Raw genomic sequence first — 27,159 nt, 5'->3', positions numbered from 1 at the left:
CTTTTATGGCGACCAATAGGATTGCTTAAAGTGAAAGAGAAGAGATAGGGGGGCGGGGCCGCTGTGGAGGACTTGGGAGGACGGCTGGTAAACACTGAGCACCTCGTGTCAGAGAGACGGGAGAGGAAGAGGGAGCGGAGCCTGGAGACAGCGGGGCCTGTGCCGGGTACGTCCTGTGCTGGGGAGGCAGTGCTTCTGCGCTGCAACTACAACTCCCAGCATGCCTTGGCTGCCTGTTGTGCTGGGACTTGTAGTGTTGTGGCCTCTGGTGCTGACCACATGTGTGCTGCTGCCATCTGGAGAGATGGGGTGTGGTAGAGGCTGCAGCACATGTCTTGTGGAAGGACTCGGCAGCTGATAGTGTGCTGTAGGAGCTGATCCTATACAGTTATTGTGTGTGTGTGTGTATATATATATATATATATATATATATATATATATATATATATATATATATATATAATCTCCTCTATACAGTTATTGTGTGTATGTATATATATATATGTGTGTGTATATGTATATATATATATATATATATATATATATATATATATATATATATATATTCTCCTATACACTTATAGTGTGTGTGTGTGTGTATATATATATATCATTAATATTCTGCAGCGCTGTACAGTTGCAGGGAAGTGTAACTGTGCAGGTCCCAGGTTCCCCATCTCTCACTATGGAGCAATCTATTTATTTTTTGTCATGTAGCAAGGTCACTTGTAGATAACACTGACAGTGTTATTGCACGCTTTATTTATTTATTTTTTTGTCTGCAGCTTTTGCAAAAGTGCATGATGGGAGTTATTTTGCAGCAGCCATAGATCAGCGCTTGAGGGTATTTAATGTAGCCCACCTGCTTATCCAGGTGTGATTCCCACCCTGTACTATGCATACTGTCCCGTCGTCGTGTTTTTTTTTTTTTTTTTTACCATGGAAGTCTATGGAGAACAGATCTGTCAATGAGCCTCCTGTTTTTTCTCTCATTTGGAAACAATGTTTTTTTTTTTTTTTTGCTTACTGAATCCTTTTCAAACAGAAGAAAATAGATGGCTAATTTCCTTTTTCCATAGACTTGGATGTAAAAATGGATCCAGTTGTAATCTCTCTCTTTTTTTTTTTTTTTGCACAATTCTTTTGTCAGTGGATTGCTGCTGGATCCATTCTAACACCTGATTACTGTACATGTGAATATAAGTGTCAGTGGGAGAGATCTCCAGTACCCGTCACTATGGATTAGGCGTCTGCACACGTTCGTTAGGATTATTGCATTTGTCTGTTTTGCTTTCAGATACAAGTGCTCCTTTCCGTCAGTTACACAATTGATTATGTAATCTGTGTTCTTTTTTTGCTCCATCTATAGGAGGACTTTATACTCTTTTCTGTTTAAAAAAAACAAAACAAACTTGACATCAGATTGACCCCATAATAATCAATAGGTTCCCTCTGCTTCCAGTTGCATGCCTGATTAGTGAGGAGCGAGTATACTCGTTGCTCTTGTTTTCCTGAGCACGCTCGGGGGTCCTCCGAGTATTTTTTAGTGCTCGGAGATTTAGTTTTTCTTTGCCGCAGCTGAATGATTTACATCTGTTACCCAGCATAAGTACATGTGGGGGTTCCCTAGCAACCAGGCAACCCCCACATGTACTGGCTAACAGATGTAAATCATTCAGCTGCAGCGAAGAAAACTAAATCTCCGAGCACTAAAAAATACTCTGAGGACACCCGAGCATGCTCAGGAAAACAAGAGCAACGAGTATACTCACTCCTCACTATCTATGTATAATCTAACAGATCACTTATTCATTTCAAGTGCAATGTCCAAACCACCATGTGAACGAAGCCCAACATTAATGGCCCAATTGCACTTTCCCATCTTTATTTATGGCACAATTTATACCTAATTGTGCAGTGATTTCTATCCGCTGCCTCTCCAGCTGTTACATGCTGCATGAGAAGACTTGTAGTTTTTGCAACATCTGCAGGCCAGTGATACAGGGGGCTGAATGGAGACCACCTTAGATTATGCATACTTAAATGATCCCTTTTTAATGCATTTTCTTTCACCTCCATGTGAGGCATCATGGTGGGAGGCGTTTATATTGTCAGTCACTATAGATTAGTTTTAGGTGACTTTATTATTATTATTGTTGTTGTTTGTTTGTTGCTCTGGTATAAGTTGGTTGCACAAGGTTTGGCCGCTGGGAAGTTTTCCCTCTAACTTGGCACAGACCCCATCAGCCGGAGGGAGGACTGTGAATCTGGGGCACACTATTGTCTGACGCCCTGGGACTTTCTGCTGCAGATCCTTCCTCTGCGCTACTGTAGGTGAATATAGATGACGGTATCTTGGCAGAGAGGAGGGGAGCTGCTTATGGTGATGCCATCTTGTGCCAGCTGCGCTCTTGCGCCTGTTGACTGCCCTGTCGCTCTGACCTTGGCAGCGCGACCTTATTTATATGGAGCTCAGGGAAAGGTGGAGTAGATTGAATCCTTAACACGGGGCGTGAAAGGTGAGTTCTCTTTTTGGAAGAGTTGCTGAAATACCCTGCAGGCTTTGTGCCTCATTCCACAACTGTCAGTTTTTGTTTTTCTGCAATAATTGATTTGCTCCAATCTTTCCTGTATTGCACATTCCTTTATAATTGTTGCAGAATACAACTTTGTTTTTGTCACTGAAAACCTGAACAGACCTGATAATATTTCACACTCTGGGGATTTGTTACATTTGTATCCAATATGTAAGCTAAACAGCCAGAAGGATGACCCTGCACTGTTACATTGTAGCAAACAAAAAGGACTTGAGCTGTGTTTTTTTTTTTTTTTTTTTTTTGTCTCTGTAAACAAGAATGTTCTCATTCACAGAACGCAAGCAGAGATCTTATAACTGGTCATGTTAAACAAATGCAGCCAGAACGGTCTGCTATCGTCCATGTGTTGCAACCTTTAATGTTTTCTATGGGTTGGGGAGGACGGGAGGTCATGGCCGATGGCAATTCTGTCACGTCTCATTTTTGGCAGTTGGGTTGCGAAGTTCAGAGCCAATAATTAACGATTTATTTTGTTACCTTGCCTTCAGTGTCTTATCCTTTTTCAAGCAGAAACGTCAAAAGAAGTTGTAAGGAAGAAGGAGATCTCCGCTAAGAGGAAGTCGGCATTATTGCATAACTGTCCTGACATTTGCAGCCGGTGGGGGACATTATAATGCAAGTAAACCCCTTCATATTGCTGATCCGAAGCTGGCAGTCTAATGGTGGCGCCCCCTTGTGTTACGCAGGGCGTGTGACACATTGTTTCTAGGTTGCATTCAGTCTGTGGGATTTAACCTAGTCAGTTCTGCTTCTTGTAGCTTCTGTCCTTTTTACTTTGGCTCAGGAAGATTCCGGCTGTGGGGAGGTAACTGTTTGGCAGCAGCGATATTTCCTCTTCTTTTACCCCCCTGTGCTCTTGGAGGGTCTGCCCCTTCTTGCTCCACTCTCTGGCTTCTGCTGGATCCGTCTTCCAGGTCCATATTGTTGTCATTGGCGCAATGCCTGTTCAGCTCATAAAGGCCTCTGCTTGTCTGGATGAGATGTTATAGAGAAGTGTGTGTCACAATGTGCGCACCAGGAACTAGATGAGGTCCCATAAAGTAACACGACCGTTTTATTTCTAGTGGTAATCGCTATATGTACAAGAATATAACTACTATAATACTGTCCCGGTGTACAAGAATATAACTACTATAATACTGCCCCTATGTATAAGAATATAACTACTATAATACTGCTCCTATGTACAAGAATATAACTACTATAATACTGCTCCTATGTACAAGAATATAACTCCTATAATACTGTCCCGGTGTACAAGAATATAACTACTATAATACTGCCCCTATGTATAAGAATATAACTACTATAATACTGCCCCTATGTATAAGAATATAACTACTATAATACTGCTCCTATGTACAGGAATATAACTACTATAATACTGCTCCTATGTACAAGAATATAACTACTATAATACTGCACCCTATGTACAAGAATATAACTACTATAATACTGCCCCTATGTACAAGAATATAACTACTATAATACTGCTCCTATGTACAGGAATATAACTACTATAATACTGCTCCTATGTACAAGAATATAACTACTATAATACTGCCCCTATGTACAAGAATATAACTACTATAATACTGCTCCTATGTATAAGAATATAACTACTATAATACTGCCCCTATGTACAAGAATATAACTACTATAATACTGCTCCTATGTACAAGAATATAACTACTATAATACTGCTCCTATGTACAAGAATATAACTACTATAATACTGCCCCTATGTACAAGAATATAACTACTATAATACTGCCCCTATGTACAAGAATATAACTACTATAATACTGCCCCTATGTACAAGAATATAACTACAATAATACTGCTCACTATATTACAGCAATATCTCTCATTTGGCAGACCCCTCTCTGGTCCGTTCAGTTTTATACTTTTGGAATAAACATGCAAACCTTTAAAGAATAAATAATGTCGTCATGTCCTGAGATGCGGTCAGAGATTTGACAGTTCTTCTTCTTTGTCACACTATAAATCCAGGACATAACGATTATTAAGCGGCTCTGCTCCTTCGTCCATGTGGGAAAACTTGATAAATGCAGATCTGGCCGGCGCATCTCATCACTTCGTTTACTTTAACTGAATTTAGTTGATGTTCTGTGAAATTTCATCTTTATTCCAACTTCCCTGAAACTACAAGTCCCAGCACGCCTCTCCATTGTGTGACCTCCTGGGATTTGTAGTTGCACAGCTGCTGGATGATCACATCCGTGTGCTGGTGTCTCCTACTGAGGTCCGGATTGTGGCCCTTGTATATTAGGGCCCCAAAATGTATCCCAGGCTCCTCTGGTGGTTTTATGCTACAAGTTCTTTAAATAGCCTGTAATTGTACAAATCCTGAATAATCTGACTCTGCTTGATGTAAAGCCGCTTAACAGGATTACCGGGGCACGAGTTTTGTTTTTTAATAATTTATTGCAGAGTAATGAGCGGGGGATACAGGCGGCGGGGGGTGCAGGTAGCGGCGGAGCAGGCGGGGGGTGCAGGTAGCGGCGGAGCAGGCGGGGGGTGCAGGTAGCGGCGGAGCAGGGGGGGGGTGCAGGTAGCGGCGGAGCAGGCGGGGGGTGCAGGTAGCGGCGGAGCAGGCGGGGGGTGCAGGTAGCGGCGGAGCAGGCGGGGGGTGCAGGTGGTCCTCCTCTTGGGGTAATTTCTCCACTTGCCTGTCCTGGAGCATTTCGTACAGTAGCCGGTGATTTTCTCTAGGAAAACGGATCCCACTAGAGTTCAGGATTTCCGCCATATAGTCATTATTGCTTGATTTTGCTAGTAAACACTTGGCTTCTGTCTTTTACTATTTTATTTCAGAATTTGCATTGAGCACCTCCAGTCATGTGGCTCTGACTGCTGTATAGGGGACTGGCTGCACAGACTTGCCTTATGTCTAAGGCTATATTCACACTTAGCGGTTTTTACCGCGGAACCGCCGCGATTTTGATACTGCGGGTCTGCAGCAGTTTCCATAGCGTTTACAGTAACATGTAAACCCTATGGAAACCGCAAACCGCTGTGCACATGCTGCGGGAAAAACCGCGCGGGAACGCAGCGGTTTACAACCCGCAGCATGTCACTTCTTTGTGCAGAATCGCTGCGATTCTGCACCCATAGGAATACATTGAACCGCTTACTTCCCGCATGGGGCTGTGCCCACGTTGCGGGAAGTTAGCGGATAATGTGCGGGTGGTACCCGGGGTGGAGGAGAGGAGACTCTCCTCCAGGCCCTGGGAACCATATTTGGGGTTAAAAAATAAAAAATCTGGTTATACTCACCCTCTGATGTCCGGAGCTCCTCGGCGCTGCACGCGGCTGTCCGGTCAGAGTTGCTGTGCGACCAGGACCTGCGGTGACGTCGCGGTCACATGACCGTGACGTCACGAAGGGTCCTTCTCGCACAGCATCTCTGGAACCGGACCGCCGGGTGCAGCGCCGAGGGATCGGGACGTCAGAGGGTGAGTATAACCAATTTTTATTATTTTTAACATTACTATTGATGCTGCATATGCAGCATCAATAGTATAGGCGGAAACCCGCAGCGGAAAACGCGGAACAAACCGCGATAAATCTGCAGGGAGAACCGCAGTTGTTTTGCCCTGCAGATTTATCAAATCCGCTGCGGGAAAACCCGCAGAGGGACGCCGCAAGGTGTGAACATAGCCTAAAACGCTCGTTGTGCAGCAGCTTAAAGGGATTGAGACTAGAGAAACACATCCTACTATTGTTTAGAAAGCGGTGATATTTTTCTATATAGGTCGTGTCTGGCTCAGTTGAAGTGAATGATTGGAGTTGTAGTGCCACCTCAACCTCCCGGGCGTTTCTGGAGCAAAGCAGCCGTGTTTTCTAATCCTCAGATACTCTGGGGCCGAGTTGTCTCATTTGCTGTGTTACATGTGCACTAATGGCACTTTTAGTGGAAAGTGTTGGAAAATAGTTTGATGCCCGTACACGTCTCTAGATGACCGATCAGGATAGAGACCAATCGGATAGTGACCGCACCAATTGCAGCACCGTTACAGAAGCTTAATTCTGTGTGCACACGATGCAGATTTAGTGCAGTTCTGCAGCGTTCTTTCTGCGCAGAAACGCTGCAGATATGCACTGTGATTTACAGTACAATGTAAATCAATGTGAAAAAAAGCTGCGCAGAAAAGCTGCAGACTTCAAAGAAGAGCATGTCACTTCTTTTGTGCAGATCTGCAGCGTTTCTGCACCTCTCCATTAATAAAAATCCGCAGTGGTAAAAACTGCAGAAATTCCGCACAAAAACCGCAGCAAATCTGCAGCTGCGGATTCTGCCAGGAGATGCGGATTTTGCACCTCTTTTCTCACGGGCCTAAGGCTATGTTCTCGTTCTCTCAGACACACACAATCTGGTGTGAATCTCTGTATTTGATGGCCCCATCTTGTGCACACTTTGTAGATGGTGACTCCCCGGTCCGGCCACATTGTGTTCTGCTGATTATCTTCCCTTAATATCCTCGGCTTCCGCCTTCGTTAGTGACCTGACATCCGCACTCGCCGCCTACGGAACAATTTGCCATTAATGAGACCTTCGTGTCACCTGCGGAGAAGTCCTGTTGTTGGGCCCTTCACTGATTGCTGGAGATATTTGGACTTTATTTTTGGCTCATTACCATCTTGGGCATTTATGGCGCAGGTCTGGGTCCTACCTGGCCTTAGCAGGGGTATTCTCATCATTGGGGGTCCCACCACTAATCCTGAGGTTGAAGGCACTGCAGTGTTGACTGAAAAGTGCAGCACAAAGTTGAGAAACTGGCCCCGTCATTCATAGGATCAGCGATGGGGCCCTGAGGTCGGATGATCGGTCAGTCTTCCTATTCACTGACAGCAAGCAGAATTGTTAGACCCGGGCTGGAGCGTCTCTTCACTGACCGCTGTGTTCTCTTGTGTCACGGTCAAAGTGCGTTTTATTTCCGGGCTGGGAATACGGTGCGATGTGAGCGCTGTCGCCTCCTTTGCCAAGGGCAGTAGGGGGTGGAGGGTATGATTTACTTTAATGGAACGGTGCCACTTTTGGGAGCGTTATCAAGGACTTTGGTAGGTCAGGTTAGTAACAGGTTGTTTTTTTTTTTTTTTTTTTTGTAAAGATGCCTTGAGTGTTAGTCATTGGTTAATGTCACGTGTGATTGTAAATGTCCTTTTATAAAGGACCTCTAAATTATTGCTTCTTTACATCGAGGGTGTTTTTGCATTTTTTTTTTTTTTTTTAGTTATTTTTTTTTTTTAAAGTTTTTATGAGAAAAGTAGCCATAAGAATCACATGATGGGTTCGGCCAGTTCAGTGCATAATTTGTAGGCAGTGAGCGCCCACTAGTGGTGTCTGTGGATGGGCATGGTCTGGCCCTGTTTGGGGGGGGTGGGGCTTCGTCTGTGGCCCGCTACATGTTCTTGTCTGCTACATGGTCTACAAGGTTAACCAAAAGAACATCCAAGCTTTTGAATGACAGATGAAATTCATGCTGGGAACTGAATGAAAGTTCTAGCACCCATAGTGCTGGCAGAATCCTGAAGAGCTGTGTGAATAAGTTAAAGTATGAGCATTGAGAGAGTTCCTGGACATATTAGAATGGCATGTGTTTAAAAACAAAACAAAAAAAAAACAGTTTTACCTTGTTAAAGGTATGAGGTCAGCAAAACAATTTCTGTTCGTTTTGAGTGAAAGTAGAGGTGAATATACAGCTGAGTGATTACAAACACCTCCAGCTTTTGTCTGGGGGCAGTCGGTGTGGGGGATAGAGGGGAGTATCAGCAGAGCTAACAGCACTATGAGCAGAGCTACCGAGGTGTTTGTAATGACATGTAGCTCGTCTCTACTCCCCTTCCACCACCACGCTGACTGCTGTGAGAGGAAAGCTGGAAGTGATGGTAATCGCTCAGCTCTGCAGATATCGGGGTCATTTACATTACATCTCACAGGTGAAGGCAAATTCTTCTGAACTTATTCCCCTTTGTGTGACGCCTCCTGTCTAAATTTTGGCCAACCTCATGCAGGTTTAACCCCTTAATGACCGCCAATACGTCTTTTAACTGACCTGAGATATAAGAGAATAGTATCCCCATACAGATGACAATCCAGCATCTATCGGTTGTACACTATAGCTGACAACTTGCTGTACCAGCCACGATCAGTTTTTGCACCATCTAAATCTGTTTAACCCCTTAGATGCTGCTGTCAATAGTGACTACATCATTATAAATGGTTAACAGTGTGTGGGGGCTTCTTCTTTATCCCAATTGGTGCCCTCAGATCATGATTTTGTTGTCCTGATGTTTGCCATGGCAATTCATGACCAAATACTGGCCTTAGAGTCTGACGGCTGTAGTAATCTGTTTAGAAGTTAGCAACATTTAGGTGGTAAAAATACACATTTTCATTTCTGTCATACCACTTTGCATTAATTCCTGTAAAGCACCTGAAGGGTTAATAAACTACCTAACAGCAGTTTTCAATATGTTTAGGGGTGCTGTTTTTAAAATGGTATCACGTTTGTGGGTTTCCCAATATATGGGACCCCTAAAGTCACTTCAAACATGGATAAGTCCCTAAAAAAATAAATTTTGTAAATTTCTTTGAAAAAATGAAAAATTGCTGCTACATTTTTAAACCTCCTAAAATGTTAACAAAATAAAATAACATTTTACAAATGGTCCTGATGTAAAGCAGACATGTGGGAAATGTTATTTATTAATGGTTTGCTGTTGTATGACTATCTGGATTAAAGGGATAATCATTCAAATTTAGAAAATTGCTAATTTTTTTACATTTTTCTCAAATTTTTGATATTTTTTATAAATAAACACAAAAAATGTTGAACAAAATTTACCATTATCATAAAGTATAATGTGTCACGAAAAAACAATCTCAAAATCACTGGGATTTGTTGAAGCGTTGCAGAGTTATTACCACATAAAGTGACACTGGTCAGATTTCAAAAATTTGGCTCGGTCACTAAGGGGTTAACCTGCTCATACTGGTGTAAGGACCCCTTTAAGAGATTCATTTGCACGGAATGTTTTAAGAATCTTTATCTGAGGCTGCACATTCCTATTAAGCATATTTGGAGCCCCCTGTGCATGTGCGGAGAATGCTGTACAGTTTTCAGACTTCTCATATTTCAGCCCCGTGTAGACCAAGTTACCTGAAGTGACTCCCGTCCGCCCCGTCCGCCCCTTCGGTACCGGAAAGTCTGAGCTACAAGGAAATGCGCATTCCAGAGTAATTATGTGCTGTATTGTGCAGGCTGCAAGGGTCTCCAGTCTGACACCCCCCACATGGGCTGGATGTGCCCCTCTGGAAAGCTGGGTGGCATCCGGGCAGATATTTTGTCACCCAGCTTTCCAGAAGAAATGGGCTCCTGTTAGGGCAGGTTACAGCTCCAGTCTGATGTGAGTGGGATTAATGGGAGCTGGATTATGGTGCTGACGTCACTGGTGAGCGGCCGGCCCCTGAGACTTCTGACTCTGCGCTCCAGTCCTGGGGATTTATAGGATCTTCCTGGGGAGAACTCTCCGGATCGAGGCTGCGGGGAGCAGAGGCGCTGGCTGGGTAAGGTCTGTGCTGGGGGGCACGTTCAGGGGTCCGCCGCAGCCTCCATGGGTGCAGTAGTGGCTTTATGGTTACTGCCTAGAGACAGCGGGTAAATCACACAGTGTGGTTTTCAGTATTTGTAGTTTTGTGCCATAAGTGCACCTAGTGCGCAGAATGTCCCATGTGCTCATCAGGTATAACGTGTCCGCAGCAGATCTGCACGACTCTCCGGGAACGTGTGCAGAAGAATAGGAACCTTGTTCTAGAATGAGATTATTTTTTCTCAAATTCAGACTTTAAATGGGGGAGAAAATAGTAGATTTCCTGCGAGGCCGCGCATTCAGTAGACCCGCGACACATTACAGTAGCGCGGATTTGGCCCGTCGCATCCAAGTCGCAGGAAAAATTGGCGTACTGTGGATTAAAGCCCCAAAAGTCATAATGTCCGGTCTTGGGGCCCCGTTCACACTGAGTGTCTGCAGTTCCTTCAGGAATTGTTACCTACCGCACCCCCTTAAAACTTTCAGAACCCCCCTAAACTTCTGATGGGGCCACAGACTAAAGTGACGACATGACGACTTCACTTGAATTTTGTTCATTAACGTCTTATTTTCTCCTGAATATCTGACTTGTCAGACGAGAACATGAGCAAAGTGGAGTCTGTGCCGGTCTTCAAAAACTGACTTTCCATTGCAGTCTTTGGCCCCTTTTGGGGGGACTCTTACACTTTTTTTCATCTTTTTAGGGGGGACATACTTATTGATTCAATTCTATTTTTCTTCTGTTAAGGAAACATTGAACTTTTTTTTATTTTTTTTTTTATTTTTAAGTCCATGCATCTTTCTTTTAGGTGCTTCTGTCTCACTCCCCCACCCCCCAAAAAAAAGTCAGTGACTCCTTAGGGGGTAGACTTACTAATCAATCGCACCTGTTTTTTTTTTTTGCCTGCATTTTGGTAACACAAATGCCTTGAAATGGCGCCGACTCAAGAGTTGCCCAAGTATTCCAGCCTACATAAGGTGTCTGTCCTTTTCGCTGGAGGGAGAAACTTCACAAAAAAAACCCCTTTCTTGACGACAGAACATCTTATCTGAAACTGCAACTTGTATTTGTTTCCCAGCCCCCGCCCCTGTTATGTATGGATTGCATCACAACAGCGAACCCTCGCCTCTCCTTGTAGAGAAACCCGAAATACACAGTATTCCATAGGAATGGGGCCAGGAAATGGACACTGCAATTCCTTTATTTGCCCCCCATGTGCTGCCGCAGGGCTGGTGGGCTACGTACCGGGAGTTCTGTATTCACTCTATGCACTTATCTCCCCCTAGTGGTGACACCAGGCAATTAGAATTGTCAAATATTTGGTGCATGAATCTTTAGAGCTGTCTTATAAAACCTTTTGACTTCACGCACAGAAATTCCTTTTTGTTGTAGTTTACGTAAATTTGCACGCTGCAGAAAATATCCGAAAGGTCAGCAGCTGCCAATCCAGGCTGTGAAGATCAGCATGCGTGTTATCTTTAGAAATGTGAAGGGTGACGTGCGGCTCCTTGTACCATTTTCACAATTCTATTTACTCCCATGGTCATAACTCAATCTTAAAGGGATTTTTCCCAAAATGAAGTTCTCTTATTTACAGCATCCAGTGGAGGAAAGGTTCAGCATGCCGCACTATAGCTCCATACATTGTCATTGGGGGTCTCGGCGGTCAGACCTCCCCCAGCGATCTGGTCTAGCTGTCCCATTATTGAAGACTATTCGGATGGGAGAGGGAGAGGAAAGAGCAGCTGCAGGAACAGTCAATGTGACTTTTATATTGTATTCTCACCCCAGTGCTGGATTTACATCTACACTGCTCAGTGGTTATATAGTGGTCAGAAATGGAGTCATTCCTCGTGTAGACTCAGGATCTGTCACCTGTAATTGCAGTAAATCGCCAATGCTTTCCTGACGTACAGGAGGTGATAAATGACAATGTGGGGACTGCACGTTCTCGCTCTGATGTGACCTCTCTCGGCAGGTGTAGGACGCTGTGAGCAGCCATCATGGCGGCGGATGCGATCATGGTGATGAGAGGCCTGGCGAAGCTCGGTAAGGCGGTGCTGGAGGCGCAGGCCGGGCAGCTGAAGCAGGCGACGCTGGGGAAGGATGCAGTCAGCTTGGCAAGAAGTTTGCAAGTAGCAGCCGAGGAACGTTTCAGCTCCACCATGGGGAAAGTCCAGGTAAAAAAAAACAACTATTCCCTGATTTTATGTAATCAATGCAGAACTTCCTGGCTCCTCTGCCTCTAAGCAGAACTGCAGTGCAAAGCATGGTGGCGAGGAACAGGAGGAGTAACCTGTATTGAATAAATTGATTTCCTGTCACAAGATTATTATTAATTTATTATTAAAATATGTATGTATATATTATAAAGACCCCTTAAAGGGGCCCTCCGTTGCTGTTCGCTTCTTCTTTAGAAGTGATCGATGACATTGCGACCCCTCCACTCACCTGCCGAGACGCGTCAGGAAGTGATTATTGCATTTCATATTGGTTTTTCTGTTTCAGGAATTGGGGAAGCGGCAGGAGAACCTCTCCGGGGAGGAAGGGATGGACATTTTTGAAGGGTCGGTCTCGGAGATGGCCGGCATGGAGTACTCCCCAGCTCCTGATGGGACTTACACCCACGAGCCCAGTATTCCCAGTGCAGAAAACGTCAGCAGCCGAGGGCAGGAGACCCTCCTCTCCCATCAGGACAATGGGCCGTTACTTGGTCATTTTAGAGACTCCTCCGGACCTTTTGCAGCTGCGGGTCAGAAAAGGGCGTTTCACCAGGATCCTACGTCTTCTGTCGGGGGACTTACAGCGGAGGACATTGATAAAGCCCGGGAGGCCAAGACCAACCCGGAGCAGAAGCCTCACAAGCAGATGGTAAATCCCTTTCTGATGTCTGTTTTTACTGTAGTTCCTGTTATTTTAGTAATGCACCAGGAAGCCCTGGAAGAATCCGACTCTGGGTCCTAAAAATATGTAAAATCCTAAATGAAGTGTGATCTTGTAGCTTATTAGAATTATCCTTTTCATGACGTGACTATTTTTTTTTAAAAAATTTTTTTGTGCTCTTTTTTTTTTTTTTTTTTTTTCCTCCCCTTTTTGCAAGCATTATTAGACATTTTATTTTAATGTATTTGAGCGCTTGTTTTATTTTCCGACATTCATGTCCCTATATTCACACGCCATTAAACCTGATTACGAGGAGCAGTAATGAGCGGCGTGACTCGTGTATGTAAACCCCTGTACGTGGCGGGCAGATTCCCAGCCATGAAAAGCCAATGACTCGGTGAAGGAGCGCTGCGGACGTGTGTCTGTGTGCACGTCTGTGCCCCGCCATGTCTGCAGCAGTGACCGGGAAACTGAGGGCGTGCGAGTCACCTGGAAGGCATCTATCAGCGAGCCTCTGCCTGCGTATGACCCGTATACAGACTATCCGCAGCTTAGTATATAGGCGGCTCATGGCTTCAAGACCTCTTCAGTTTCCCGAGCTGGAAAAAGTCACTTAAGTTACCTGTCGGGATAGTGTGCCCTACTGTGATTGCAGCTCTGCAGTATAATACTGGTGTGTGTGTGTGTGTCACTTGGCACTCACTATTCTGCTGGTGCAGTCACTATGTACATATATTACTTTACTGATCCTGAGTTACCTCCTGTATTATACCCCAGAGCTGCACTCACTATTCTGCTGGTGGAGTCACTGTGTACATACATTACATTACTGATCCTGAGTTACCTCCTGTATTATACTCCATAGCTGCACTCACTATTCTGCTGGTGCAGTCACTGTGTACATACATTACATTACTGATCCTGAGTTACCTCCTGTATTATACTCCAGAGCTGCACTCACTATTCTGCTGGTGCAGTCACTTTGTACATACATTACATTACTGATCCTGAGTTACATCCTGTATTATACTCCAGAGCTGCACTCACTATTCTGCTGGTGCAGTCACCGTGTACATACATTACATTACTGATCCTGAGTTACATCCTGTATTATACTCCAGAGCTACACTCACTATTCTGCTGGTGCAGTCACTGTGTACATACATTACTGATCCTGAGTTACATCCTGTATTATACCCCAGAGCTGCACTCACTATTCTGCTGGTGCAGTCACTGTGTACATACATTACATTACTGATCCCGAGTTACATCCTGTATTATACCCCAGAGCTGCACTCACTATTCTGCTGGTGCAGTCACCGTGTACATACATTTCATTACTGATCCTGAGTTACATCTTATATTATACCCCAGAGCTGCACTCACTATTCTGCTGTCAGTTGGTGATAATAAAGCTCAGACGATGTAGCGTTCTTCCTTGTTCTCTCCGGTCCAGGAGTCGCTGTTCTGTATATTTTGGCACCGGTATATCAGGAGCCATTAACTTCTCCGCTCTTCATAGATTTCTAAATAAATGTGTTATTAGAGACATGTCTGAGTGACGGGATGTAACCGCTCGGCTGAGTTGTCTGTCGGACATTTCGTCCCCAACGGTCACAACACACAAGTCATTCTTCTTTGTTCCCGCATTATCAGGACCGCTGCTCCAGGAAGCTCATTGCTGTGTAATACTTCACTTCCCCTGTGGGGGCGCTGCAGGGAAAGCGCTTGTTGTAGTCGACCTATTGCCCAGCAGACCCTTCTGTCAGTGCCTTCAAGGGTTTCTCCACTTTGCACACTCGATACTTGTTAATGGGGGTTGTGCACAGTGGAGACCCCCGTGAGATGACCGGACACGTTCTATATTATGGGAATATTAGATTTTTGTTTCCCAGGGTCCGGTGTTAGTCGTCCTGGTCACGCTCTTGCAGTGTGGACAGACTGTGAACGCTGCGCAATGCTTTGTCCTGACCTTGGCGTCACTCGGTGGGGCGATGGTGCGCGCTCATCCTAATAAATGGCTGAGCAGAGGAGTCTGTAGCTACTTGTCTGCTTTATGAGCGGACAGCGACTCCTGTACTGGGACACTGGGCTCTCTCCCTGCCACTAACTTATCAAGTTCTGGGGGTCTTAGGGGGTCTATAAAGGAATATAATATATTTTGTGGTTTGCCGTAATTCTCTGCTCTGACAAATGGGTCACTGCTAAGTGTAGCACCACGGTATGTATGTGCCATGTGCATCCCCCTTACATCGGACTCATGCCTTGGGGTGCCCATTATGAAGGCATATGGTTTTGGAACTGCGCATGGGTGGGCGATGTCTCCCGACGCTCATCTATCATACCTTACTTGGGCCACTTGCTGCACTGCATAGTGAACGGTGAGTCGCTGCGTTGGTAAATATTCCGACTCGTTCTGTGCGGTAAAGTCAGGACAGAGGAATGTCCGCTCTTCCTTTTCATGAAATCGTGGTTTTTTTGTTTTTGTTTTTTTTTTTCAGCTCAGCGAACGAGCGCGAGAGAGGAAGGTGCCAGTGACGCGGATCGGGAGATTGGCAAACTTTGGAGGTAAAGAATAACGCTGTATGATCTCCTCATTAGGGGCGTGAAGACTTTAGCTGCGCTTTTATGGGAGTCAGCGGGAAGTGGTTATAGGGCATTAATCTGCCAGAAGTGATGGCGTTCAGCCCCTGCTCCATAGTGGCGGTGGAGCTGCGTCCGGCAGCACAACAGAGCCGTCCTGAACCTGCCCCCGACAGCGTGGGAAGGTTCTCTTTAAATCCTAAGTTGGTGATTAAAAGCACAAAGTATATTCAAATATTGCAGAAGTTTTTTTTTTTTTTTATTATTATTCCTTCCTTATGAAGCGTGCGCTGACCACGGTCTGGTCCTGTCATTACCCGTAATGTGTTTACATCCTGAGGTTTCTGTAAAACAATGGCCGCCTTTCTGCTGCGGGCTCGTAATGCTGTAGATCAGCTGCACCACTGATGATATAGGACCAGGTACTGATTATAGGGGGGATAAAATGCTTAAAATAGTTCTGTGACCGGACGAGTGTCCAAGAGAAGCAGACAAAGGCGAATGTGTAAGGACTTTTGACAATGAAATCATTTCTTACATAAAGACTCAATTAAAATTCTATTAAACTTTCTGCTGCTCCCCTTCTTCTCTCTGACTCGCTATTTATGACTTTTGATTTTCTTCCCTCCGCCCCATTCCTCTTCCTCTTCCAGGTTTGGCGGTCGGGCTGGGCATCGGCGCTCTTGCAGAAGTCGCAAAGAAAAGCTTAGGTCCAAAAGGTGATAACAATGGTGAGTAGTGATCCGTGTACACCGTGGGCACATGACTTGCAGCATTCACCTCCTGCTGATGCAGTGTCTGCTCTGTGTTTTCGGCTGCGATCGCCAATAATGCACCGTATTAAAGGCTGTTTTCTCAGGATTAATAATCTGGAGGAGCGCATCGCTACTCTGCCTCCCAGCTTCCCAGGAGTGGCGGTGCGCTCCTGAAGATTGACAGTTCAGACCAGCTTAATGGTTTCACTGTTTGTGTGAACTGGGTAGAGACAGCAGGGGACAGATCCAACAATCCGGGCAGCTATGGAGTATAGAACATGGAAGTAGCGCATGCGTCTTGCCGAGGAGGGGTGTGGGGTTTTTTATTTTAATTGTTAAATTTTTTTTTTTTTTTTTTATTTTTTTTTATGGGGGTGTTCACCGTTGGACAACTCCAGCTTCATTCAGTGCCCCATAGAAAATGAAAAACAATCGATCCTCTCCTCCTACAGCGGCGCTGTTCCTGGGGGTGACTTGACATTCTATTGCGCGACCACTGCAGCCAATCTTCCTGTCAGTGGGCCTCCGCTCTCATAAAATATGGCCTCCACTCCACATGGCGGAGGCAGACCTGAACGCTCCCAAACACTGGCACACGGAGTATTGGGGTCACCATGCAGCACGTGCTGACACAGCTCATCTTCCCCGCCAATCACCGCTCTGCGGCCTGAGCCTCTTCACCTACAGATCTGCATCTCGGTGAGAAGTCCCACCGTCCTGGTCCATTAGTTGCTTCTCTTCCTGACCCATGTAATCTGCCTTTTTTGCACCATAATCTCTTGCTGTGAACTCTCCAGGACCCTGAGGTTCTTTCATTGTTCCACTTTTATCTGTGTTTGCAATCCTCGGGGGCGTAAATGTGACCATGCTGAAGTATGTGTTCCCGTCCGGAGGTGCAGAACGTGCAGCATGCGTGTTCTGTGCGGCCCGTGTCCCGGTCTTTATCCTCCATTGTGGGGGGTGACGCGTCCTCGCTGCTGCTCTACATGGAAGATCCTGGCGTCGGTGAGCTCTTAATGGCCTCACCCGTCAGATCTCCGCTCGGACAGCTGGTGCCGGCTCTGGACTGATCGCTCCGTTGTCTGTGTGACCCCCCCGGCAGCTCAGATGTGGCGCATCATTGAAGGGCATAAGATTGCGGATTTGCACTTGGGTTTTGCTGCAGTTCTGCAAAATTCATTTTTTGCAGAACAAAAAAAAAAATTGAGCCTTCCTGCAACTTTGGCATCCACTATACATTAATTTATGATTTTTTTTTTTTTTCCCACCCTTTGCGTTGGGTGGAATCTGGTTTGTCTGCAGAAAAATGTGCATGGTTAGTCGCAAATTTTTCCACTGTGGAAAATCTCCAGCAATATGCTGCAAGTGGACGATGTCCCCAAAGGCTCCGAGCTCTTGTGCTGAAAGTTTAGGCCTCATTAAAGACTTGTTTGGGGCAACAGATTGCCTGGTTGTTTCCTCCCTAGATCAGCGCCCAGGAATGTGCCCGGCGTGGGCCATTGTTTATTGTGAGTCCGTTGACCCGTGGGGCCGTTGCTGAGTAGTGATTTATGTCTTGGCTATGGGCCGCGGAGCTGCACTCCCACCTGCGTAGCGCGGCCGGATAACGTTCTCCAGTCCTTCATTGATTACTGACTGTTGGTAAAATTGGTCAAAATAACGAGAATTATTTATTTGCATTTAATGGTAGGGTTGTCGTGGGCGATCGTGCAGCCGTGGACATTTGTCGTCCTGTTAACGAAGTTTTATTTTCTTCAAAAATTTCAGGTAAAAAATCAGTCATGGAATCCAGCCCCTTCTTATCAGAAGCCAACGCCGAGCGGATCGTGAGGACCTTGTGCAAAGTTCGTGGCGCTGCCCTGAAGCTCGGCCAGATGTTGAGTATTCAAGGTAAGGTCCGCCGTGGCCGTGACGTCGCATCTTGTGGCCACGTTTCATCAGCACGATGCTGCAGGTTCAGGACAGTCTGTTCATCCAGGGCATTCTGATTCATGAGAGCATTCCAAAATTGTGGCAATTTGGCTTCAACAGGGGGCGCATATTATCTATACGATGGTGCAGATTTACAGGTTGAAGGCCTCCGATTAGTGTCAGAAGATTAATCAAGCACCTTGGGGCAGAGCCGCATGATCGGTGGAAAAAGAGCCATCAGCAGAATTGGAGAAGTGTAAATCTCCCTGTCTCCGGAGCTGCCCTTCATCGGTGCAGGATGTTCCCCGTCCTGTTTACAGCAGTGATTTTGGCCCCCGCTCGCTCCCCCGTAGTCGGTCTTGTAATATTTTAATCTTTTGACAAATGCCGTCACTCAGAAACCACACAGCCTTGTGGGAGATCGCCCCTGTAAAAAAATGTCCACTTTAGTGGTTTAAACTTTAGTTCCTTCAGAAAAGGGGCAGTGTTTAATTAAATATGCTAATTAGGTGATCGGTTCATCCTAGGAGTGGCCGAGCAGCTCACCGCATCATTCCAGCCGCTGGTTCTGCATGCCACGCCTCCCTCACATGATGCCCCGCCTCCCTCACTGGTGATTGACAGCAGTGGCTTTCCTGGAGAGAGCCTGGCCTGCAAAGAAAGCACCATCAATTGCCAGTGAGGGAGGCGGCGTACGAGGAGCCTGTGGGTGGAGCGGTGCACTCGGCCTCTTGGCTGGCCGGTGCACCCTGGGTACAGTCTATTTGGCATGTGATTGACCCTGAGAGAACAGGTGACTGCGGAGCGGGCAGATGCTTCCTGCCAAAATCTGGGAAACTGCTGCAGCAGTGCGAGTTTTCCATTTTGCTGGTACAATCCAATCTCCACGCACAGGGATGGGAGGGCGGTGCGTCATTATTTATTTTTTGGTGTGGGGCGTTCAGAGAACTTACTCCAAATCCCTAATCTGAATCTCTTGCATCGACCTTACCGCCTGATTGGTAAAGATGGAGGATTCTGGAAGAAAACATGCGAACAAGAGGCCATACAGAGTGAGGTGGGTGATACCAGAGAGTGATAGCTCACCTGCAGATGACTGGTTCTGCTCGGTGAAGTGACCATGTTTGCATCGGTTCTGGTGCTCCGGCCGTGTAGAGACCGGACATCCCTCCCCCAGGACTCGGCTGTTCTTCTATTAGGACCCTGGGGTGGGGGATGGAATTCTAACAGTTGTCCATTACTGAAGCCCCCGCGCCGGCTCTCCCTGTGCTGGAGGGAACGCTGCGGTGCCGGCTCTCCATGTCCTCATGGTGAACTTCTAGCATCAGGCCTAGAGACATTGTATGCAGAGCTCGCGGATTGATCTCCTCTGCCTCTCGTCATCTTTTATAAGACTAATTACACTTGAATTGCAGGTTTTTTTTTTTTTTTCGTGTCTCCACCCCCCCCCGCACGAAAATCTTATGCTTTTGTAGCTGCTGCCTGACATTGAGTAGAATTTGCTTTTTAAAGGGATTGTCCAGGATTGAAATATTGATGTCTGACACCCAATTGGCTGGGTCGATAGGGTGCGAGCCGGATCAGCATGTAGTGGCCGTTCTCGGTACTGCACCTCGGCTCCTATTGAAGTGCATGTGATCTGAGCTGTGTCCGCTCTCTTGCGGCGCCCCCTGCGCTCTCCTCGTAGACTCGGCTCCGTACATATCCTCTATAGATGGCCGACTTCTTGGCATGTCGTATAAATAGCCGCCGCTGGCACCGGACCGGTTGTGCAGATGGGTAGTGATCACGGTGACTGCTCGTTCTTAGCGCGTTGCCCAACAATGGCGCAGACCGGTCCTGTCTTATCGATGACCGCCGGCTGTAGTAGTGACCTGTCCTGCAGCTGTCCAGTCTATAATAAGCAGCGGCCTCCAGAAATCGTCCTGGGGAAGCCCGGGCATTGAAGGCGAGGACAAAAATAATTTGTCAGGCTGTAAAAATAGAAAAAAAAATAAAACCATTCTGTGCACGCTGAAAATGTCCGACCCTGAAATATCAACGACCGGGAGGGGATCCAGTTACAGAAAACATTATTATGGCAGATTAGAAATAAAATGCAAAACATTGTGACTCCAGATATAATCTGGTGTATTTCATGCTGCAAATATGCAGCGTTGTGTATGTGTGTAATATATATGTGTGTGTGTGTGTATATGTATATATATATATATATATATATATATATATATATATATATATATATATATATATATATATATATATATATATATATATATATATATATATATATATATATATATAATCTCTATCTATCCCCTCCTCCCAAGAGCTGCAACTTTATTTTCCTGTCCCCACAGCGGTACAAGGGTTTGTTTGTTTTATTTTTTCAGGACAAGTTGTAGTTTTGAATGACTCCATTATTATTTTATGAAGTGACCATAAAGTGTTCAACTGCTGTCATAAAACTTGTGCATTTACCATTACCTGGTTGCGTTAGAAGTTTCTAAAGCTGGACACATAGTTTCTTTCTTTTCAGTTCCCCTGATACTTGGCTCATCAGGCTGTAAACTAAATATCCGTTTTTGTTCTTGAGTCTCTCCCCCAGTAATATAGGCTGGATGTGAGCTCTGTGTGCCTCTCCCAGTAATATAGGATGAATGTGAGGTCTGTGTGTCTCTCCCAGTAACATAGGCTGGATGTGTGCTCTGTGTGCCTCTCCCAGTAACATAGGCTGGATGTGAGGTCTGTGTGCCTCTCCCAGTAATATAGGCTGGATGTGAGGTCTGTGTGTCTCTCCCAGTAATATAGGATGAATGTGAGGTTTGTGTGTCTCTCCCAGTAATATAGGCTGGATGTGAGATCTGTGTGCCTCTCCCAGCAATATAGACTGGATGTGAGCTCTGTGTGTCTCTCCCAGTAATATAGGATGAATGTGAGGTCTGTGTGTCTCTCCCAGTAATATAGGCTGGATGTGAGCTCTGTGTGCCTCTCCCAGTAATATAGGCTGGATGTGAGGTCTGTGTGAACCCCCCAGTAATATAGGCTGGATGTGAGGTCTGTGTGTCTCTCCCAGTAATATAGGCTGGATGTGAGCTCTGTGTGCCTCTCCCAGTAACATAGGCTGGATGTGTGCTCTGTGTGCCTCTCCCAGTAACATAGGCTGGATGTGTGCTCTGTGTGCCTCTCCCAGTAACATAGGCTGGATGTGAGATCTGTGTGTCTCTCCCAGTAATATAGGCTGGATGTGAGCTCTGTGTGCCTCTCCCAGTAACATAGGCTGGATGTGAGATCTGTGTGTCTCTCCCAGTAATATAGGCTGGATGTGAGGTCTGTGTGAACCCCCCAGTAATATAGGCTGGATGTGAGGTCTGTGTGTCTCTCCCAGTAATATAGGCTGGATGTGAGGTCTGTGTGCCTCTCCCAGTAATATAGGCTGGATGTGAGGTCTGTGTGCCTCTCCCAGTAATATAGGCTGGATGTGAGGTCTGTGTGCCTCTCCCAGTAATATAGGCGGGATGTGAGCTCTGTGTGCCTCTCCCAGTAATATAGGCGGGATGTGAGCTCTGTGTGCCTCTCCCAGTAATATAGGCTGGATGTGAGCTCTGTGTGTCTCTCCCAGTAATATAGGCTGGATGTGAGCTCTGTGTGCCTCTCCCAGTAATATAGGCTGGATGTGAGATCTGTGTGCCTCTCCCAGTAATATAGGCTGGATGTGAGATCTGTGTGTCTCTCCCAGTAATATAGGCTGGATGTGAGGTCTGTGTGCCTCTCCCAGTAATATAGGCTGGATGTGAGCTCTGTGTGCCTCTCCCAGTAATATAGGCTGGATGTGAGATCTGTGTGTCTCTCCCAGTAATATAGGCTGGATGTGAGCTCTGTGTGCCTCTCCCAGTAATATAGGCTGGATGTGACATGTTTGTGTATCCAGGGTGTTTCATTAGGTCACTTATATTGGCAAAATGTTTCTCTTGCACTAATTCGCGCCCTCATGTGCTTTCATCCTGATTGGTTCTTTCTCTGCCCTCCCAGAGACTGCACATGCTTTCTCCTCTCAATCTGTGAATAAAATGCAAAATGATAAAACCCAAGTTTTTGACGTGCGGAGGAACGTAATCTTTTTCTATAGTCTCCCTGTGACTACAGTTCTGTTTCTCTTTGTCTCCATGCAGACGACGCCTTTATTAATCCACAGCTGCAGAAGATCTTTGAGCGGGTGCGTCAGAGCGCCGACTTCATGCCCATCAAGCAAATGACGGTGAGTCTCCATTGTTTGTACCGCCGGTCTCCGTATCGGCGCGAAGACAGTAACCGAGGCTCCTGCCCCGTAGGGCCGAGCGCTCCATTTATCCTCCTGCGGGGAGAGTGTGTGGCGGCATCAGTCGTCTGTCACCATTGGTCTTTATAATGAATGTGCATTATCCACAGAAAACGTTGAACGCCGACCTGGGGCCCAACTGGAGGGACAAACTGGAGTCCTTTGAAGAGCGGCCATTTGCTGCCGCCTCCATCGGGCAGGTCCATCTGGCGCGTCTAAAGGATGGGAGAGAAGTCGCCATGAAAATCCAGGTCTGTTTTATTAGGCTGCAGCCACATGGCGGTTTTTATGTATTTTTTTAAATTATTAATCATGGACATCTTCTTCCTCCTTAGTATCCCGGAGTGGCTCAAAGTATTAACAGCGACGTGCATAATCTCATGACCGTCCTCAATATGAGCAACGCTCTGCCTGAAGGTAAAATAAATGAACTGTGACCTTTCCCCTCCATGTTGTGGGTCTGACGTTCTCCCGCCCGCGGTCGGGTTCTCGGGGCTGACGCTTCCTCGTCTCCTTCTCGCCCGCTGTTCTGTGACTCGTACAATGATCCCGTTCGGTGACCGCCCGTCCTATAAGGCACCGGCCACGTTACATCGTTTTGGCTTTTTTTGCTTTTCTTGAAGGTCTGTTCCCCGAACACCTGATAGAAGTCCTGAGCCGAGAGCTGGCCCTGGAGTGCGACTACAAGAGGGAGGCCGCCTGTGCCAAGAGATTCAAGTAGGTCCGCGCCGGGTCATGTGGAAAAAAAAAATGTAGACTCTTCTGGTCCCTAGTAGGACATTAGTAATAACGAGCGTTCCTCACCCCTGGAGGACCCGGCGTTATTGCAGCCTGGTGATTTTGGTGGGCACCATGTAATACTTCGTTTATCCTGTGGTGGCGCTGCTGTGGCTGTCATGATTTCTACGTTAAAAAGGAGAGAAAAAAAAAAAAGATCCCTTTAATTTTGGAAGCTCCAAGCATTCCTGCCTTAAGGTCGGGATAATTCAGAAAACGCAGAGTTGACTGCATCTGTGTGCAGCGCCATGCTGTCGCCTGCAGCAGCTATGGGGTTAATCTGCTGCAATTAGGGGCTCAGTTTCTAAGACCCCCACACACTAGTCACATGACATTGATGCACAACCCTCCCCCATTGTAGCACGTTATTACTGTGGATTTGGTTCGGACGCAGTGGTAACGTACGTTGGTGCCGCAGACGGCCATCACTGATGTAGCAGAGCTGAGCGCGTCGGATGGGGGTGAACGCTGCGCTGACTCTTCCCTGTGGATTGCAGGGAGCTGCTGAACAATCACCCGTTCTTCTACGTGCCGGCCGTCGTGGACGATCTGTGCAGCGCGCACGTCCTGACCACAGAACTAGTGACGGGTTTCCCACTCGATCAAGCGGAGCAGCTCAGCCAGGAGACGCGCAACGAGGTGCGTAATGGGGAGTGCGGGGGCGACCGCCGGGGCTGGAGGACGGAAGCCTCCGAATGGACGTGTCTTCCCTTCTCTTTCCTTTCTTCTCGTTCTGATGCTGTCAGTATAGGGGGCGCCATACTGGTAGTTATCTGGGGTATTACGGAGCTTTCTGCTTATTTGTATTGACTGTATACAGCATCAGATAATGTAACTGTATACATTCCATCAAATATTTAAAGGGGCGGTCTACTAGGGGATTTAACGGGGATTTAACAAATGGAAGAAAAAGAAACGCTGGAAACTTGAACCTAAAGGGGAGCCCCCACTGAGCTCCAGGAGATGGCTGTGTCCCCCTCGTGCCTCCCCACTGCCTTCGGCTCTCATGTTTTGCTCGCTGTTGACAGTGCACACAGCGGCGTCACCTTCAGTGACCTTGAGAAGCATCGGTGGGATGTGTGCCGGGAACGTGTCTGCTGGGTGACAGATCCTGCTCTACAGCTGCCGCCCTGGAGCTTCGCCACCTCCCACCCCCGCTGGCATCACCTCCCCAAAATAACTTCCTTTCTATGTGACACAAGGGTCCTGGAAAGTTACCGCTGATAAACAAGGAGCGCGGGGATCATGGATCTGCTGCACAGCTCTCCTGATGTGTTCCCCCCTCCCCCCCCCCCCCCCCCCCCTCCACAGTGAAAATCGTTAGTAATTAAACTAAATAGTCCATTATATGTTTTAACTGCAGATTTTTGGGTTACTGTTCCTTTAAGATGTATATTGAAGTGTTGGGGGGCAACTGGCGGCTCAGTGGCGTTTTTGTTGGCGCCGACCCCCGCTTATAATAAAACTATTGTAGTGCCGGACTGTGCGTCCATTACGGAATAAAACTTATTCCTTGTCTTCTGCTTTCAGATCTGTGCGAACATCCTGACTTTGTGCCTCCGGGAGCTGTTCGAGTTCCGCTTCATGCAGACCGACCCGAACTGGTCCAACTTCTTCTACGACCCAGAGCTGAAAAAGGTAATGACACCCCCTGCACCCGCGAACAGCGGACCCTCACCGGGCATCAGCGTCCTTTGATGTGCAAAATGGATAGAACTCTATGGAAGTGCTGGTGGCCGGGTCTGTTCTTGATGCTGCTGCGCAGGCGGCGGCTGGCTTTGTTATTGCTGCTGCGCAGGCGGCGGCCGGGTCTGTTCTTGATGCTGCTGCGCAGGTGGCGGCCAGGTCTGTTCTTGATGCTGCTGCGCAGGTGGCGGCCGGCTCTGTTCCTGGTGCTGCTGCGCAGGCGGCGGCCGGCTCTGTTCTTGGCGCTGCTGCGCAGGCGGCGGCCGGCTCTGTTCTTGGCGCTGCTGCGCAGGCGGCGGCCGGCTCTGTTCTTGCCTTTCTCTATTGGCACCTAAAGTGCAGCATTTTTTATTTTTTTTACCGACTAGATGTACAAAAACATCCAGGTTCTACCTGGAAACCATCAGTGAGTAGGCCAGCTGCTGATGTATTATAGCAGCTTTATTTTCCGTCTTGCTCATTGATTAGCCATTCTCCAGCACAAATTATTCCAATTCGAACACAAGATGTACAACTTGGCTGCCTCCACTCTGCAATACAGAACCGCAGGGGCCGTGTGCCGCCATACTGCAGCTGTACACCGCGCGCTACTGTGTGCACTTTAGTTCTTTTAGGATTTTATCCATGAAGTGTTGTCCCTGCTGGCCATAAATGCAGTGGCCACCTTCCCTGGCCGGAGGATTCCTTGTTACGTTCTTCTATGTGTGGTGTTCTTGCTGCTCGCCCCCGGCTGGTCCCGTCTGACCCTCTGTGTCCCCCCGTAGGTCGCCCTGCTGGATTTCGGAGCGACCCGCGGCTTTGATGAAGAATTCACCGACATGTATATCGAGGTGAGACCATTCTACAGTGCGACCGTCACACGACAGAAGCCCAGAGGGCGACGCTCCGCTCTTCCTTTTCACGCCTGACGCCGTATTCTTGGTTTTCCAGGTAATTCGAGCAGCGGCCGACAAAGATCGAGAGAAACTCCTGAAGAAGTCAATTGAGATGAAGTTCCTCACTGGATACGAGTCGAAGGTAAAGCGGCCGTAGCCAATCACAGTCCAGCTCACGTCTGTAATAACGAAATCTGATTGGTCAGGTTCTGAGGTCCAATAGTTTGGAACCCTTTAAAGGGACGTTTCCATCCTTTATTCCATGGTCAGAGGTGAGCGGGCTATGCTACACTGCCGCCATAGATGTTGTGACATAGCCCGGCTACAGGAGTAACACCGTATCAGACTACACAGGGTTTGTTTGTAGTCTGTCACCATGGAGACACACAGGTCTGCATAGGAGCTGCGTACAGGACGCTATAGATTATACAATTTTCTTCATTGGTCTCGTCTTCCTCCTCAGGCCATGGAGAGCGCTCACCTCGAAGCCGTCCTGATCCTCGGCGAGGCCTTCGCGTCTGACGTCCCCTTTGACTTTGGCTCTCAGAGCACCACGGAAAGGATCCACCGCCTGATCCCCATCATGTTAAAGCACCGGCTCATCCCGCCGCCGGAGGAGACCTACTCCCTGCACCGCAAGATGGGGGGATCCTTCCTCATCTGCTCCAAGCTGAAGGCGGCCATGCCCTGTAAGGATATGTTCGAGGAGGCCTACAAGAATTACTGGAAGGGGAAGGAGCACAAGAAGCCTTAAAGGGCCGGACTGGATGTTTTTTTTCTTTTTTAAATACCCCTCACCCCTCCCCCACACACAGACATTTGCACTCTAATCACCCGCCGCTTTTATTAGGGGGCGACAGGAGAGGTCGGAGTCACGGCAGCCGCCACCATCGGCTCCAACCTGCGGACATTACCGGTCGCCGGCTCCTTAGAGTCTGGAATAGGAAATAAACTGTGGAAACTTCTGGGAAGGTCTCGCGATGACGGGGGGCCGCAGTTTCCCCCCATGTCGGGGACCTCGGAAGGTTTTGTATCTCGGCTTTTTATGTAAGATGGAAGGATCTGTAATCTCTCGCTTTATTTTTGTTTTCAAATGATGATTTTTTTTTTTTTTGTTCTGGCAATTAAGTGGAATTAAATGCTTTTTGTACTGTAA

General features: G+C 47.0%; 1 protein-coding gene across 5 annotated transcripts; it reads left to right on the top strand.

Moving 5' to 3' along the window:
- The first annotated feature begins 45 nt into the window (after positions 1-45).
- COQ8A (coenzyme Q8A) lies at positions 46-27,159 on the top strand. 5 transcript variants are annotated; one of them, XM_069768393.1, is made up of 16 exons: positions 86-166; positions 3,108-3,212; positions 12,194-12,395; positions 12,724-13,086; positions 15,600-15,666; positions 16,335-16,412; positions 18,204-18,326; positions 22,520-22,605; positions 22,776-22,916; positions 23,001-23,082; positions 23,289-23,382; positions 23,940-24,081; positions 24,973-25,080; positions 25,893-25,958; positions 26,059-26,145; positions 26,467-27,159. In XM_069768393.1, the coding sequence occupies exons 3-16, from the start codon at positions 12,219-12,221 to the stop codon at positions 26,755-26,757; spliced, it is 1,905 nt and encodes a 634-aa protein (XP_069624494.1). In that variant the 5' UTR covers positions 86-166; positions 3,108-3,212; positions 12,194-12,218; the 3' UTR covers positions 26,758-27,159. The 5 variants fall into 5 exon arrangements, with proteins under 5 accessions (XP_069624493.1, XP_069624494.1, XP_069624496.1 ...); XM_069768394.1 differs by lacking the exon at positions 86-166 and adding an exon at positions 2,305-2,519; XM_069768392.1 differs by lacking the exon at positions 3,108-3,212 and having other exon boundaries at positions 46-166.

Source organism: Ranitomeya imitator, chromosome 5 (genome assembly GCF_032444005.1).
Source record: "Ranitomeya imitator isolate aRanImi1 chromosome 5, aRanImi1.pri, whole genome shotgun sequence".
Taxonomy (NCBI): Eukaryota; Metazoa; Chordata; class Amphibia; order Anura; family Dendrobatidae; genus Ranitomeya; species Ranitomeya imitator.
The sequence above is the reverse complement of the archived record's forward strand: the minus strand, read 5'-3'. Positions and strand labels throughout refer to the sequence as shown.